This window comes from Accipiter gentilis, chromosome 16 (genome assembly GCF_929443795.1).
Source record: "Accipiter gentilis chromosome 16, bAccGen1.1, whole genome shotgun sequence".
In the NCBI taxonomy this organism is placed as follows: domain Eukaryota; kingdom Metazoa; phylum Chordata; class Aves; order Accipitriformes; family Accipitridae; genus Astur; species Astur gentilis.
In genome coordinates this window covers 17,403,745-17,419,530 of record NC_064895.1, presented here as the reverse complement: position 1 = coordinate 17,419,530, position 15,786 = coordinate 17,403,745, and the positions used below count along the sequence as shown (strand labels likewise).

General features: G+C 37.0%; 1 protein-coding gene across 1 annotated transcript in view; it reads left to right on the top strand.

Moving 5' to 3' along the window:
* Window positions 1-15,786, top strand: part of NBAS (NBAS subunit of NRZ tethering complex) — a 189,434-nt gene that overhangs the window by 84,492 nt on the left and 89,156 nt on the right. The window contains exons 36-40 of the mRNA XM_049818661.1: window positions 3,332-3,499; window positions 4,092-4,205; window positions 4,452-4,575; window positions 8,904-8,980; window positions 9,512-9,649. Of these exons, the coding sequence (XP_049674618.1) occupies window positions 3,332-3,499; window positions 4,092-4,205; window positions 4,452-4,575; window positions 8,904-8,980; window positions 9,512-9,649 (621 nt within the window). The remainder of the gene's footprint in view (window positions 1-3,331; window positions 3,500-4,091; window positions 4,206-4,451; window positions 4,576-8,903; window positions 8,981-9,511; window positions 9,650-15,786) is intronic.

Here is a 15,786-nt window from a genome sequence, read left to right as displayed (position 1 = left end):
GGAAGAGGTAGCTGTAATTTCTGAGGCAATCGTATTCATTTACAGTGTTGCTGAACTCTTGTGCAGAGGAGGAGAAAAATCTCAACGTGGAACTCTATATGTACACTATTTAAACTCCTGTGATACTCACTGGAGATGCAGTCAATGGTGCATAGAGAATAATGCAGTTAATCAGCCACTAGATTCTTGATTCAGTTTACTTAATCATAGATATCAACAATTTGAGACGGCCTAAGTTATCCTCCTGTCCTCTAGCTACTGACGGAAAAAGCCTAGCTCCTCTGTCAGATCTACAAGTGTTAAGCAAATATCTTAATTACTGCCATATATCTCAGACAATCATCAAAACCTATGTTTAACCAGCTGAATCAAATGCATTGTGATACGCTTAAGGCTGGGTTACTTTTTCAGTTCAGTGACATTATAAGCCTAGTAAGAGCTTAGACATCCAGTGACACCTGAATTTTAATGTTGTCATCTTGAGCTGAATCTTTTCTGTAGTCTCTCATCTAGGGTCTGGTTTATCTTTGCAGGACTGGAGTTTTTAGTTAGATTGGTTTGTTAGCTGTAACTTATCTTACAAAAAGCAAAAAACAAAGCAAAACTCTCCAAGGCACAAAGCATAAATGTAGATGAATACTTACGTAAAAGAGACTATTTTAAATTCCTGTTTTCCAATGGAAGTACCAAAACAGGAAAAAGAAAAAGGAAAGCTAATACTTAATGTTCTGTCTTATGAACAGAATCTGTTCCACCTCACGTCGTTTCCTTTATAATCTTAAGTCATAAGGTGTATACAGCATATGTTTTTTGCATTTTAATCCTTGCTTTGGCTAAATGTCATTTAAGAAAAAAAAAAAAAAATCCAAGCTGCAGGTGTTCTAATTTCTTACTTTCTATTTTGTGGCTTATTTAAAAAATAATTGGCTTTGTTATTTGTCCTTGCATTAGACTGTTTGGAATTACATATACATATATGTGTGTGTATGTATGAGCATAGGTGTGTATAGATATAAATATTTTAGCTGTTATTTTAGAGTATCTGGATAATTCAGAATTTGTTGGCTGACTTTTTTTTAACACCAATTTAGATTCATACACATTTTTAGCCTGCTAATTTAGGATTAATAAGTTGTAGTTGTTATTGTTGCTATTATTATTTTGTTTTTAATCAGAAGTCCTTACTTTTAGGAAGGATATCAGGAAGAAATAATAGAAGAAGATAATTTCCCCCAACACCCCTCAAAACACCCAAACTATAACTTCTTCCTGAAGATACAATTAAAGAATACAATTGAAGTTGTCTTCTTAAGATGGCATCTCCAACAGTCTTTAAGAAATCACTTATTTTATGAGAGATTCTTTCAGGATAGCAAAAAGTTATAGCCTGAAAGTGTTCCAGGTACACTGAGGAATGGCTTTTCAGAAAACAGATTTCTTATTTGTGCAAAAAAGACTGTAATTACTCATAAGAGTTGAAATTCTTTTTAGAAAAAATCAATAGAGTTTATCTGATAGTAGTAGAGCTATAGAAACATACACACCAGCATACAAGTCAGCCCATCAGTTTTCACACTACTGAAGGAGATTTATTAAAAAAAAAAAAAAAAAAAGTGTTTTGCTCAAATGCAGTTGAGAACTTGGGATGGGGGGGATTTTTTTTTTTTGGTTCTGTTTTGTTTTGGTTTGTTTTTTCCCCATGAAGAATTAGTTAGATGTCCTGCAGCATCTGGTTGAAAATGGAGGCAGAGAGAGAAATTAGTATTCCGTATATAACAGTTAAAAAAAATACAAAAAGCTTTCATATTAACTACCGAGAGCGCTTTATTTAAAAACCACACAAACAAGAAGTTCTCTCTCAAGCCACCAGACCTAGGACTTTCTGTTGCTTTCTGTTGTCCTTTTTTTCAGAGGAGTAAAAATTCTGGCATGTTGTACTTGGCATGCTCTTTCCTCATTTCATTAAGTAAGAGCTGAAATTTCCAGTTTAGCCAATCAGTTCATTAGTGGTGCATCTGTGAAATGCAGAATATAATTTCAGAGAAGATTGAAAGAAATGCTGAAGCCTTAATGGAAGGGACTTCTCTGCTACTTCAGTAGTCATCTTGAGGCAGTTAATTTACTGCATCCTGCAGTAACAGGTACTAAAAATCAGTTTGTCTACAGTGAAATTCTACCTTATTGAAGCTAACTTGTTTTGTCACTGAGGTTATGGTGGGATGTAATTCATTTGAGCATAATTTGGCATCTGTTTGCTCTGATGTCTGAAATTTTGTCATGAGTAAGTGGTAAACTCATACCTCACATTCAGTTATACAGGTAGAATTTTTCTACTTAAACACCCTTCCGCGTATGGGGAAATGAGTAATAGAGTTGTTAGGGAGAAACACTGGTTATAAAGCTGTTGAAGTTTGCTGTATGGAGGAAAATACATTTTCTATTGCTGAAGACAGTGTGTTTACATTAGCTTGATAATTATGTATTTATGTCTAATGTGCAAGCTTTGTAGAGCATGCAGTTGACACAAACCTTTCAGGACTGGAATAGCATAGATCAACCAACATGGATGTTCTGGGTATTATTTAAATGCTTTACATGAGGAAGAGCTGGTACAGAAAGCTCCATTTGTGGAACATGTCTTACCTGTGAGTTTACTGAGTGAAGATGTTTTGCAGGATAACATGTAGATGTATATGTACGTGTGTTGCAGAAGCAGTTGGGATCGAGGATAGGCTGAGGTCTTGATGCTTTTTTGAAGTCTTTTAGGTTTGCTATATTTGGTACCTTGTAAGTGCCGACTGCAGAATTTCAGATCTTGGTGGTACTTTTTCACTTGGTCTAGAAACGAATGTTTACATCTTTTCACCATTTCCCCTACTGAATTCAACTTAATTAATGCTACCTCTGTATAACTACGAGATTGTCTCTACTATTGGTTTTCCTGAATGCTTGAAGATTAATTCTAGCATGCTCAATCTCCTCATTTGTAGAGAGATCATTATTTTTAACTGAAGCATTCAACAATTATGTAAAATGTTACCGTTATAAATGTTGGAATTAAAATCAGCTGGTGTTTGTGGAAACAAGATATTATAACTGAATAAGGGGCAAAACGTTCTGCTGATCATGCTACTCACTTCAGATTGAAACCCCTAAATCCCTTTTAACTTGTCTTTTGTTTGTTTTTATGACAGCTTCTGCTTAAATTAATGATAATTAAAATATTTTATTAACATAGTGTGCCTGAACTCTAATGCATTTGGCTTTAGGTCATTAGCCTAATTAAAGCGTGAGTCTAACGCTTGCCATTGTGTGTTGGATGTGCTCACAGGATGAAACCAACATCTCCTCTAGCCAGTCTGCTGATTTGTTGTACTGGACGACATCAAAAACCATGAAGGTGTTGTCTAACACAACTATGACTACAAAAGCCATGCTGCATGCTGTCAGTGATGGACAGTGGTGGAAGAGATCATTAACTTACCTTCGACCGTTACATGTAAGGGATTGCTGATGTGTCTCTAGATGTTTACACATGCACTGATACATTAGTATAAAAGCTAGGCTCCTTTGTTAGGTATCTGATAACTGAAGATTTCAAATCAATAAATGAACTAGAGACATCACGGGATTGTTTGCAAGCAAATCCCATTGAAAGAAGGGGTCTAAAGCTGTTTCCTTGTCTTCTTTTCTAATCTATTTTCTCATGCTTTCTTAGCATAGTTGAAATTTGGCAGAACTTCAGAACTTTGAGGAAGAAAGCACAGTGAAGCCCACTCTTTAAATACTGTTATTTTATATGCAAAGCTGTTCCTTTTCAGTTTCTCTTTTCTACCTTCTCCATTTCAGTGGATTTGCCATAATGTTTATGATACTAGTTTTTCTGAGACTGCTGTTGAGCATGATTCTCTTTCCTTTTTTTAAGAATACTGGACCTCATTCAGCATTGGTTTCTGTCTGATGACTCCTATCTTGCTCCCCACTGAATTCAATTATATTTTCATTTACAGTTGTTTCCTTTCTGAGCAGCAGTTACAGACTTTTTAATGGGATTTTTTACAACTAGGTTCAACTATACTTATTTTTCACAGGGCCAAGCATTTGGAGATGTATTAAAAAGTGGGCCTGGAGAAAATGCCGCTGTGGAAAAACAAGGCTGTCATCCATTTTATGAGTCTCTAATAGCTGATTCATATGTTGCAGAAGTAAGTTTCTGTTACAGAATTCTGAAGTGTTAGTTTTTTGTTGAGATCTTATAATTAAGTAAAAATACAGATTTTGGATTATTTGTGTGACCTGAAATTTTGTGCAATAGTAGGAAAAAGTACAGAATTAAACAGAAGGGAAAGCAAATGCAGGAACTGAGGTAGATAATTGTATCTGATGCCAGTGAGCTAAATATAACTGCAGGGTGTAGCGCGCATGTGTCAGTTACCTTATTTCACTTCTAGTCTGAAAACAGTTACGGCACATACCAGAACAATTCTTTGGAAAGCTTTGCAGAAGTATTGCTGAGAACAGAGAAACTGACAGAAACAAAAAGCGAAGGAAAAGACCTACTTCCAACTACAGAAGGTATGGGTACATGTGTATTCGCTTCTGTATTTACTTTATATAGTAAATATATGAGAATCTGTGGATGGGTTTAAATATGGAGAATTGCACACAATGATGTGAAATATTGTGCGGGTACTTTGTATGAATTGTGATCCAGTTCAACATCTTATGTTGGTGAGTAGTCTTGACAGAAGTAGCTGCAGAGTTTTCAGGAGACATGGTATTCTTAAAAGGAGTTGCTCAGTAAAGACTAGAAATCTAAAAGCTGGCCTTAAATAAGCAGAAACTGATATTTAGGAGCTGACAAAGATATGAACATTGCGGGGTGAAAAATTGTTGAAGGTTTCCTGAATACTGCCACTTACCGATATTTAAATGGAAATTTGCACCCAGTGTTAATGCTACTTATATGTATGCCTGTGTATTCACTTGCTGAGATTCTGTGCCTTTGTGTAGACAGCTTTCAGTGTTGCAGGGTCATTGCAATATTTTATTTACTAATTAATGTTTAACTGCAGCTTCTGGAATCATTAGAACTTTTTGTCATTTTCTGAAATTTCTGCATTTTATAGTTTATGCTTAATAATTTGTTAATGGAAAGCTTCACTTTAAAAAAAACCACAACACACCAACAAACCACACAAAATCACCTATGATTGTCTTTGCTTTTGGCTGTCTCCTGCTGCTTTAAGAAATGAACTGTTTAAATATTTACCTGCTGTTGGTGTCTTCTGAAGGAAGATATCTGTATTGTATTTTACTCTACAGTAAGTTCTGCCATGAAAAATGAGCATATTAAATCACTTGTAATATGAGAAGTTTCAAGTGAGACTTTCTTCATAAGCCACATAGTTTTATCTCAACTGTGTAGTGAAAACCAGCATATTTGTCCTACAAGTATACAATTCAGTAGTTTTGAGATATGTTTTAGTTTTTGAGTCTCTTCCTCCTCTTAACTGTGCAGACTACTGTTTTACCATTTTAATATTTCTGTTCTCTTCTACCACTCTTACTCTGTAGTCAGTCTGAACTTCACTTACAAATCCTTCCAGGTGTGCTATGGAACAGAGTTCCGTGTTTTGCTCTGGAAAACTGAGTTATATTTATTCTGTACTCAGCAGTCCTGCTGTTATGACACCTTTGGTAGTCAATAGGCAGCATTCTTTTGCATAAGTGTGTCCAGCCATTTCGATGGTGTGGGGTTTTTTTGCTTCTTTTCCTGATTTTCTCCCCCATCCCACTGCGGGGGGAGTGAGCGAGCGGCTGCGTGGTGTTTAGTTGCTGGCTGGGGTTAAACCACAACAACGTGTAATGTAGCTTTCTGTAAATGAATGGATTGGTAATTTACAACTTGTAATCCATTTAGCCCTGGATTTACAGTATTGGATCCCACTTCTTCCCCCTTCTCAATGCTTTGCTTTATCAATTCCCATGAAAGTCCTTATGATGAGTTAACACTTTCAGGATTGTGGAGCTTGAAAATGTGCATATTTATAGCATACTGCCAAGATTTAAAATAAAAAAAATCATGCAGATATGAACCCCAATTATTTTCCATGTTTTTCCCATATTTTCAGGCTTACTCTGAGGTTTTGGGAGGATTTTGCCCTGTGAAATTTGGATGTTTAATATGAGTTATTAGCTACTGTACTAGTAACTAACAAACACAGCAGATTTCACTTGATTTTGCTGGCAAGTTTGAATCCCCTTTGTTTCCTTCTAGCTGTCTTCTAGGACAGCTATAGCAGCAGGTTTCAGCTCCGTTAGAAGAATCGACGAACCTGAAAGGAGATACATTTTAGTGAAGAAACCCTAGTTGTACTTAGCACACTGTCTGAGGAGAAGTTGAAGTATGCATCGAACTCTGTTCCTATTACTATAGCAGTGTCATGCTCCAGGTGTGAGGGAATGGCTAAACACTTTCCCCAGAGGCAGCGTGCATGATAAAACTCCAGATAATGTTTGCTGCTTCTTTTGTGGATTTGTTAGGTTCACAAGCCTTGGACTTGGACTTGGACTTTTCTTGTCCTTTCTGTCTGGATGTAGGTGGTAGACTGAGCATTTTCCAGTGGAGCGGTAACACACATCACTTCGGGTCCAGTAAAACACTTTTTCCTCAGTTGTGTCATTATAGTGCATCCAGACTTAGCGTGACTAAGGCAATGTTGTGCATCTCTTTTTAATTGTAGTGCTCTTTCTCCGTAGCCCTTAGGGATTTGATGGGGAGGTTGCAGATGAGACCTGAATGGGAAGTTACTATAATTGATGGCTGCATTTCATTGTAACCAGATTAGATACTAAACTCAAAGTAAAACCTAGAAAGTCAGTCACACCTGTTAATGCTCAGGAGTTTTAGAACAAAGACTAGCTTAATGTTTTCCATTATTTTGTAATTGCTTGTGGATATGGCTGGTTAACTGCAATTTATACTTCTAAGTTTAGTGAGATTTTATCACATGCTAAATGAACAACTGAAGACTTGAAGCAGGTTTTGCATTTTTTTTCAGAGAAAAAAAACATAGAAAAGAGATGAAACTTCTTGGGTATTGATAAATTCCAGTTTTCACAAATAAACCATTTTCTTTCCTGTTTGTTTTCCTAAGGAAATATTGCTTGTGGGACAGCAGCATTGGCTCTTCACTTGTCACTGCCTGTCTTCCCTGGTTTGCCAACCTTGTAACGTTTAATTCCTTTGGCAAATTTCAAATTTGGCAGTGGTCTGAAATGATAATAAGTTCCTGTAAATTTTGTGAAGATATATGAGAGGACAGAACAGCATCCTGCTAGTGTCTGTAGCTTGCAATTAGAACTCAGCCCTGTTTAGATGTCAGAATTCCCATAGGGCTTCTCTGGGAGAAAACCGTATGGAAATTAGTCTTTGTGTATACATGTGTTTGTGTATATGTAAAGTAGGTGCATAGGTGCTGTTGGACAGGCTTGTATTTGCAGTAACTATATTGCTGTGTAGACAGCCTCTGTGGTGACTTGTCACATAGAAATTTTATTTTTGTATCTGGCTGAGGGCCAGCATGTAAATCCACTTCAGGCTGATAGCAAATTAATGATAATCTGAAAATTGTAATTGGTCATTTAAGTCTTTTAGAAATCATTCTTTGGAACAAAGAATTCACTGGGGTCCTGTGTGTGTAAAGTAATAAGGTTTCTTGCCAGCTTGCCCTCAAGAGTAGTTTGTGTAATGTGGGAATATAGGTACTTGAGACTTCCTTAAAATAAAGAGCTAAGGTGCTGGAAGATGGCTTCTACTGATTGGAATAATAATAATAACAACAACAACAACAACTATTAAAAAAGGAAACCGTAATGTTATTGTCCTGGTATACTTACAGTTCCTTATGAAATATCTGGTCCAGGTTTCATAAGATTTTTGAAGTTGTCCCTGGAACTAATAACTTATTTTCTGTACCCCCAAAACTGAATATTAACTGTATCACGAGAATAATTATTCTGTAATTGTGTGTTGGAACTTTCGTAGCAACCATAGTGATGCTTGACTTCAGTACAGAAGGAGATAACTGCATGATGGAGAGATCCTGTTACTAATTAACAAATCCTGGGTGCTCGCATTGTGTCTGTGTATCAGTTCTCCTATTTGTGTAATGTAAAATATAGTGGGTTTTTTAAACAAAAAACCAAGTTTGGTATCTATAATGTAGAAAAAGCAGGTAATCTTTATGTCAGTTTTACCAGAAGTGTATCCTTTTATAATCAGAAGAATTATTCTTCTGTGCATTAATTTTGATTGTCGTCATTGTGCTGATATTTCTGTTTGCTGTATGTGGCAGGACCTGGTTTTGGTGTTTCACTGATCTTATTAAAAAATCCTATAACACTTGCAGCTTTTTTTTTTTTTTTTTAATTTTTTAATTAAGACAGAAGTTTTTAAGAAGTGCTATGTTCAGTGAGAAGTGAATTAGAGCTCAGGCTTGAAGAGAAGAGATTTTGTACAGTTCCTCTGGTTGGTATCTTTGAACACTTACAACATTACATTACTGCCTTGATTTTAGAAGCAAAAGATTTACTTCTTGTAAATCAGTACAGGTGATATTTTAGTGGGTCTGTTTAGCATCTGTTACTGCATAGTCTCATTCTTGTTAGGTTAATGCATCAAACGCTTTGCCTGGAAGTCAAGGTAAAGCTGTGCTGCAGTTTAATTACATATTATCTGTTTCTGGATTACACTGATAAGTGTTTAATTAAGTGTGTATACAGTGCTTCAAGCTAGTGTCTAATAAAATACGGTTACACTGAAAACATTTCATTTGCTAACTGTCAAGGCTAGGTGGGTCAGTAATCAAAGCTTTATTTCTGCTCCCTATATGTTGCAGTTCTGCTACAACTGGCAAGTGATGCATTACCAAATGATATGGCCTTGTCTCTTGCCTATCTACTTGCACTGCCACAGGTATGTTGATAGTGTTTTGTGTGTATGCTATTTATAGCATTTCAAAATTCCATAAGAAAATGTAATTTCCTTAGGGTTTTAAAAGCTACGTCTTTGAATTCATTTAAATACACAGTTTTATAGATTGGTCTGGTGCATTTAAAGGAAACTCTGAACAATGCCAGTGGACTGGCTTATGAGCATGGCACTGGCAAAAAGACGTATTTTCTTACTGAAAATAGCAGTTGGGCCACCTGACTGAAAGTTCTAATGCAGGTCAGAAATATGAATAACAACTTTGTGGTAGATAAGCTGCAAAACTGTAGTTGGAAAATCATTTTGGTTAGGTGTTTGTGCAAGGGGGGGGGGTGGGGGGGTGGAACATCATAGTGTAGAATTACCTTTGTGTATGTGTGTGATTTACTTCTGTGCCAGAAAAATGTAGTCAGAGCTATTTCTAAATCACAGCAAGTAGCTTTTTAGAAAGTTTGTGCGCTTAATGTTGTATGCTTGCTAATTCTTTAATCTAAATTAATGCTTTCGTTCTCCTAGGTGGTAGATGCCAATAAATGCTTTGAAAAGCAATTACGTTCTGCGTTATCTCTCCAGCTGGCAAGTTATTACTATAGCCTGCAGATCTATGCTCATTTGGCACCATGTTTCAAGGACAAATGCCACCCACTCTACAGGGTTAGTACTCTCTTCTTTTTAAAACCATATTCATTAATGTACAGCATTAAAGCTATTCTAAAAAGCCAGTACATGAGTTAAGCCTGTTAAGGAGCTGATCTGACTTACACTGTGAGCAGCCTGTTAAGTTATGCATGATTATTCTTCTACAGTGCTGTAAACAGACAAATACTTCACAATTTGTGGAAGAGTTTTTGAAGCACAATATCAAGTGTCACTTATAGGTAATAGCACTATCAGTTTTCAAAGTAGCTGATAAACACTGAGCAACAATGAGTATAGCCTATGCTGTTATCTTGCAATACTGATACAATATAATATTTCCTAGGAAGTGTCAAGTGTCCATTTCAACAAGAACAGTGCTATTCAAAAAGTTTCTGTAGCCTTCCTTGAGGTGTGTTGTTTTGTATTTCAGTTTACATATGCTGTTTTGAAAATTTATCCTCACTCATTGATGAATTTGTTGGTTTCCTTTGTAAGTGTCCCTTTGAAATGCCAGAGCTTTGCTTCTTATTCATCACCTGTGATTAAAGCAGTTACGTGTCAAAAAGGTGACTAGAAAAGTTTAGTAAGGCACCAATTGCCATTCCTACTAAGATGCCCGAGTAAAAACTCTTCTTTGCCACTCCAAGAGAGCTGTTCTGAATTTACACCGTTTCTTTCTTCCTGTACAGAAGCTCTCTGAACTCTTTGATTTTCAGCCTAGCTCTCCCTTACAGATAAAACAACACTTCTGGTCACAAGTTTTCTGAAAAGAGACACCACTAGTCACCATGTGGCATGAAAGGAGGGTTTTTTCCATGTTCAGAATGACTTCTGATTTACAGAGGAAAGCCTGTTTTGGTATTCACCCAGTTCTGCAGTTGGGCAGTCTTTCATGTTCCTGCTGAGATTTGCATTCTACTATCTTCTGTTTAGAAGCTAAAGGAAAACTTAGCCCACAACTGAAATTTTTGGGGCTTGCAAAATATGTTGGTCATGAGGAATTCCTTCATGTTTGTTGAACAGATTTCTTTCAGCCTAGGTCCACCTGCTGCAAGACACCCTTGATGAAAAAAAAGGTGGTTTTTTTTTTAAACAGTCTAATTTTATAGAAAGAGCTATGAAGCCTTTTGAAAGAGTAAGTCATAAGAATGAGGACAGAGATGTTAAAGATTGACCTATTTCTACTCCAATTGCCATTTGATAAGCGAAGTCTTACCAACAGCACCATGTAGTTTATTTCTTACTGATAACGATCTTTGGCTAAATATTTTGTTCCATCTTGGTAAAATACTGTACGTGACTGTGATAAGTGGTGGATTCTAAGTTGTTCACTAAAAATATGTGCTATGTTTAAGTAATACTCTTAAACAGTAGCTTTTGAAAACAACTGTACGAGACGATCCTGAGTGAAAAGCACACCAAGAAAAAGAAAAGGTAAAAAAAAAAAGAGGCCTGAATGCCCAGAAAGAAAACAACACAGGAGAATACATTCACTGTTACTAATTCCAAGGGTATCCAGTGAGGGAATGTCACTGCAATAGAAAAGGAGAAATAGAAACAGATGCTTTTGAGAAAAATAAGTACTCTACCCCACCCGCAAACCCCCAAAAAAGCCCAAACACCAAAACCCTCAAAAAAACAACCACACTTAAATGCTCAGCTTCCACTACAAAACTTTTTTGCAAAAATATTTGTTTAAATGTCTATCTTAGATGCTGGTAATAAAGAATGGCTCTACTTGCAAGTTGCTTTCCTCAGTGCCACACCAGCTGCTATTCCTGGGAATACATCTAGCCATGGTTTTCGTGTTTCCTAAGAGCTCTATGGAAGGGAGGAAAAAACCTGATCTTAAACTGTTATGGTACAAACTTCTATGAAGATAATAAACTCGCTTGTAGATGTCATTCTGTAGTAGATTCTTTCAGGCCATGCCACTGGTGTCTTTCATCACCTTTATCTTCTGACTGTTTCTTAAAAGAGAAATACATTCCTGGGTCCTATAACTGTATAATTCAAAGCTATGCATTATTCTTAGAAGAAAATTGAGTGCATTTTTGTGGGTGAAGGTGTATAACAAATCCTTTTCTTCCCCATTCTAAACCTTACATATTCAGTCAAGGTCTAAGTCTGGCACTTCAGCCACATGCTTAGAAGGTGGATCCTTAACATCATAAAACATATATTTCTGTTCAACAGCATCTGAGCCACAGTAGGTGTGGTTTCTCTAGTCCATTGAATCAAGTATCCTGTCTGAAAACGCTAGCTGAATTTATAAGAAGCTGTATAGAAGCATGGAGGAGTCTATACTTCCTATGTTTACTTTAAAATAACCTTGTATAAATCTTTCAAAACAGTACATGAGTACTTTGGCAAAATGGGAGAGATGTTCTCAGAATGTAAATGACAGATCTGTTATAAGGATAATGAGGAGTAGGGAGGAAGAGTTCCTCTTCCACTGGCTAAGACAGACTTGTAGGAGTTGCTAGTTAGTCAAGAAGGACATTTTGAAGGAATGATTGGGTCTGTTGCATAAAGGACATTTTGAAGGAATGATTGGGTCTGTTGCATAAAGGCTTGATTTTTTTTTTTTATTTTTTATTTGTTTTTTACTGTGATGTGAAATACTGACAGCTAATAGCTGCACATCAAAACAGAATCAAATTGCCAGAAGTTCTCATTCACTTTTTTGTTTTGTTGATGTCCAAAAGGAAATCAGCTTGATAATTTCTATTTCTGATGAAGTTATTACTTTGCTTTAAGGAGAAACAAAGGGATTTGGGTGTAAAGTACTGCTTTATTTTTATACCCAAGACAATTATGAATTTTAGTTGTTACAATAATATAAACATAATAGGTATAGTTTAGGGTATCTGAGCTATATTATTTTCTTATCCTGAGGAAGACGTTAGAGGAGCTCTACAACCAAATAAAACCACAGATAAAGGTCTAGAAGAATAATGCCAGACAGAAGAGCACAAAATTTCCAGAAATGGACTGGCTGTGGAAGGTATTTGTGTGAGGAGACTCATTACCCTTTGAGAAGCTATATTTCTTTTTGGTTTAGGTCTGTACTGGGCCTAGCAGGGTTGGGGTTAATTTTCTTCGTAGCAGCCCCTGTGGTGCTGTGCTTTTCGTTTGTGACTAGAAGTGTTGATAACAGTGTTTTGGTTGCTGCTGAACCTTGCTTGCACAGCATCAAGGCTGTCTCCCCACTGCCACTCTGATTCACTGCCCACTACTTCCCGGTCTTGATGAATGAGAAGAAAAGCCGTACAGCTGAGCAAGAAATTTGCTGGATAATTTTTGCTGTTAACAGCTTATCTCCTCATTTGTCCTATCCCGGTGATCTGATAAGTGACCAGAATAAATATATCTGGGGGTTTGTTTACTTTAGCAAGGAGTGAAAAAGTTTAATTACCCTAAGGTTAATTAATATGTTATATTCCTGTCCTCATGGTAATAATCTAATGTTGAGGTGTTTCTGTGGTTTTGGAGAGGAGTATTTTACTGACTTTAGCTGAGGGGTGAGCTTTTTCTTGGGGCATCAAGCAACAGTTCTAACAAATACTGCTAAATGGCAGAGGGGAATGGGAGTTTTGCAGTTAATAGCAGATGAGGAAAGTTGCTGCTAACAGAAAATTCTTAGGTTTTTATTTTATTCCCTTACCTGTTATTTTCATTCAAGAAAATGAATTTGATTCCTGTCCTTGTGTGCATTGCAACTGCCATTGTGTTGAAACAGTAACCTCAGAGATTCTCCTTAGTGATGCTTTTGATGCAGCCTAGAGTTGGTGAGGACGCCAGGAGTTCAGTTCCACAGAGTTAAGTAGCCTGATATAACTGGCTTTTGAGTCACTGTGTGAAAGGGTACAGTGGACTTGTGCTCTGTGCACTTAACCTGCTTCCTTGTTCTGTTGCTTGCTGCTTAGGGTAGCCTTTATCAGTCTCTCTGTAAAAGGCAGAATTAGGTCTGCTTTCACCTCAAATTCACTGTCTACAAAGTAGGGGTTTTGTTCTCGTTCTGTTTTTCTTTTCTTTCTCTGTTTGTATCACAACTGTTCAGTATTTTAGTTCCTATGCTGTTTCTCTTTGTGATTGTTCTCTTTGTCATTTCTCTTCTTGTCATTGTTAGACCACTGTTTTTATCTATTCACATCTTCCTTTGCAGGACCATATTTAGGCTCTCTATACTGCCCTCACTGCAATGGCATCTGTAGGCTTTAAGTGCATTAAGTGACTGTGACAAATATGTCATGTGTGTCTTATTATCTCTCATCTCCTTTTCCATAGGGGAAGACCAGCATGTGGAACAGTTTTTAAATTGTTACATGCTGATATGTGTTTATCTTTTCTTGCATTAATGAAAGCAAGGTCAAAAGAAGAGTGCTTTGAACTTGGGACTGAATATGGATAAATTTGTGTTGGTCTTACAGGATTTCATTCTGCAGGCTTGACCTGGCTCACAAGGCAGTTCTGTTGCTTATTTGTATAAGGTTGACCTTAATTATAAATACAGTTATATTAAGCCAGAGAAGCAGAACTGCCAGCCATGGTCCTTATGCTACAGCTTTAGGTAATATTCTGAATGTAGGGTGTTGAAAATAAAGACTTCATTTGAAATGGAAATAAATATTGTGTAAGAAGGCTGTATACAGGAAGAGGGAGAGAGGCAGATTCTGTGGGCTACCAGATGTATTACCCATGTTGTATGAGGTCTAATGGCTTTAACCTTATTACATGGCACTGTAGTACAGCTAGAAATTAAGTCTATACACATGAGGTAATCTCTCACTGGAAATCAGATGCTCATTAAATGGTAGCATGTTGGTTTGTGTTTAATATCCTGTCACATTTCCTACGTTATGAACTTAACTCACTAGAAATAATATATACATTTTAATCTCAAATTGGATTTGTGTACATGAATTTTACTGGAGTCTATTAACACGGACATGCAAAACTGACAAACTGTCTCAGTCTTCTATTCAATTTTTTGTCCATAAATGCAGTAGCTAGCACTGTCTGTTGTAGACGGTAAAATGGTAGTGCTCTTTATTGTTGGCTTATGATGGACTTAAAACATGATCTTCTTTGCTTCTGCTACTATTTTAAGTCCTGATTCTAGCCCTTGTCTCCTCTTTGGTCCCTCTTTCTGTTTCGTTAGTGATGCTGAAAACCAGCAAATTTCCTTTGGCAGTGTAATTTCTCCCCTTTGCTTCAATGTTTGAATTTTCTGTTGTATGTTCTGCATCAAGTTAAAGTTCCTTTGCTGGTCTTTAGGTTGCTCCATTTCCTTTTCATGCTGCTGTTTATGCCTAGCACTTCTTATCTTTTTATGTACTGGGCTGCTTGCTTGTACATGTACAGATGCTATTACTCATTAATACATGGGGGAGGGGGGGAATCTATCTCATTATGTTTCTAAGTCCAGTGAGTATCTGATGGTTCAAAAGCAAAACTGGGAGAGATGAAAGTATAACTCCTTGAATCTTTGCTGTACTGTTCTCTCTCCCGTTGACCTTCCTGCGTGTGGAGTCTGTGATGGAGAAGAGAACCAGAGGGGGGGGCGGGCAGTGGGGGAAGGCACCATGAATGAGACATTAACTGGCAGACTAAGAACTGATCTTGGGAGAAGTTTTCTTTTTTTTTTTCTTCTTTTTTTTTCTTTTCTTTTTTTTAAAATACTAAAGTAGGCCAAACACTGTAGTCTTCATATGTAGCATGACATATGAATAATTCAAAGAGCTTAATATCATCAGAAGACTTAAATATTTATTGCTCATCCCTTCTCCAGGTCATTGACAAGAGATGCTGAATAAAAGTGGTCCCAAAACCTGCCCCAAGTCCCTAGAGGACTTGCTGCTGGCTCTCCCCTATCTGAAGAGTGATCGCTAAGCTTTCACCTCTCCTTTCACCAGGTTTCAGTTCATAGAAGGACCTTTCTTCCAATCCCTTGGCAACTTACTTTTCCTGACTGGACTTCAGTGGGGAAACTTGTCAAAGAATTTTGGAGGATCTGTATATATTTTGCCACAGGATTCCCTTTGTCCCTGTGCTACTTGACACCCTCATAGCCCTCCAGCAAGCTAACAAAGTGGATTTCCCTTTACAGAGGCCATGCTGACTCTTTCCCACCGAGCTCTGTTAATGCA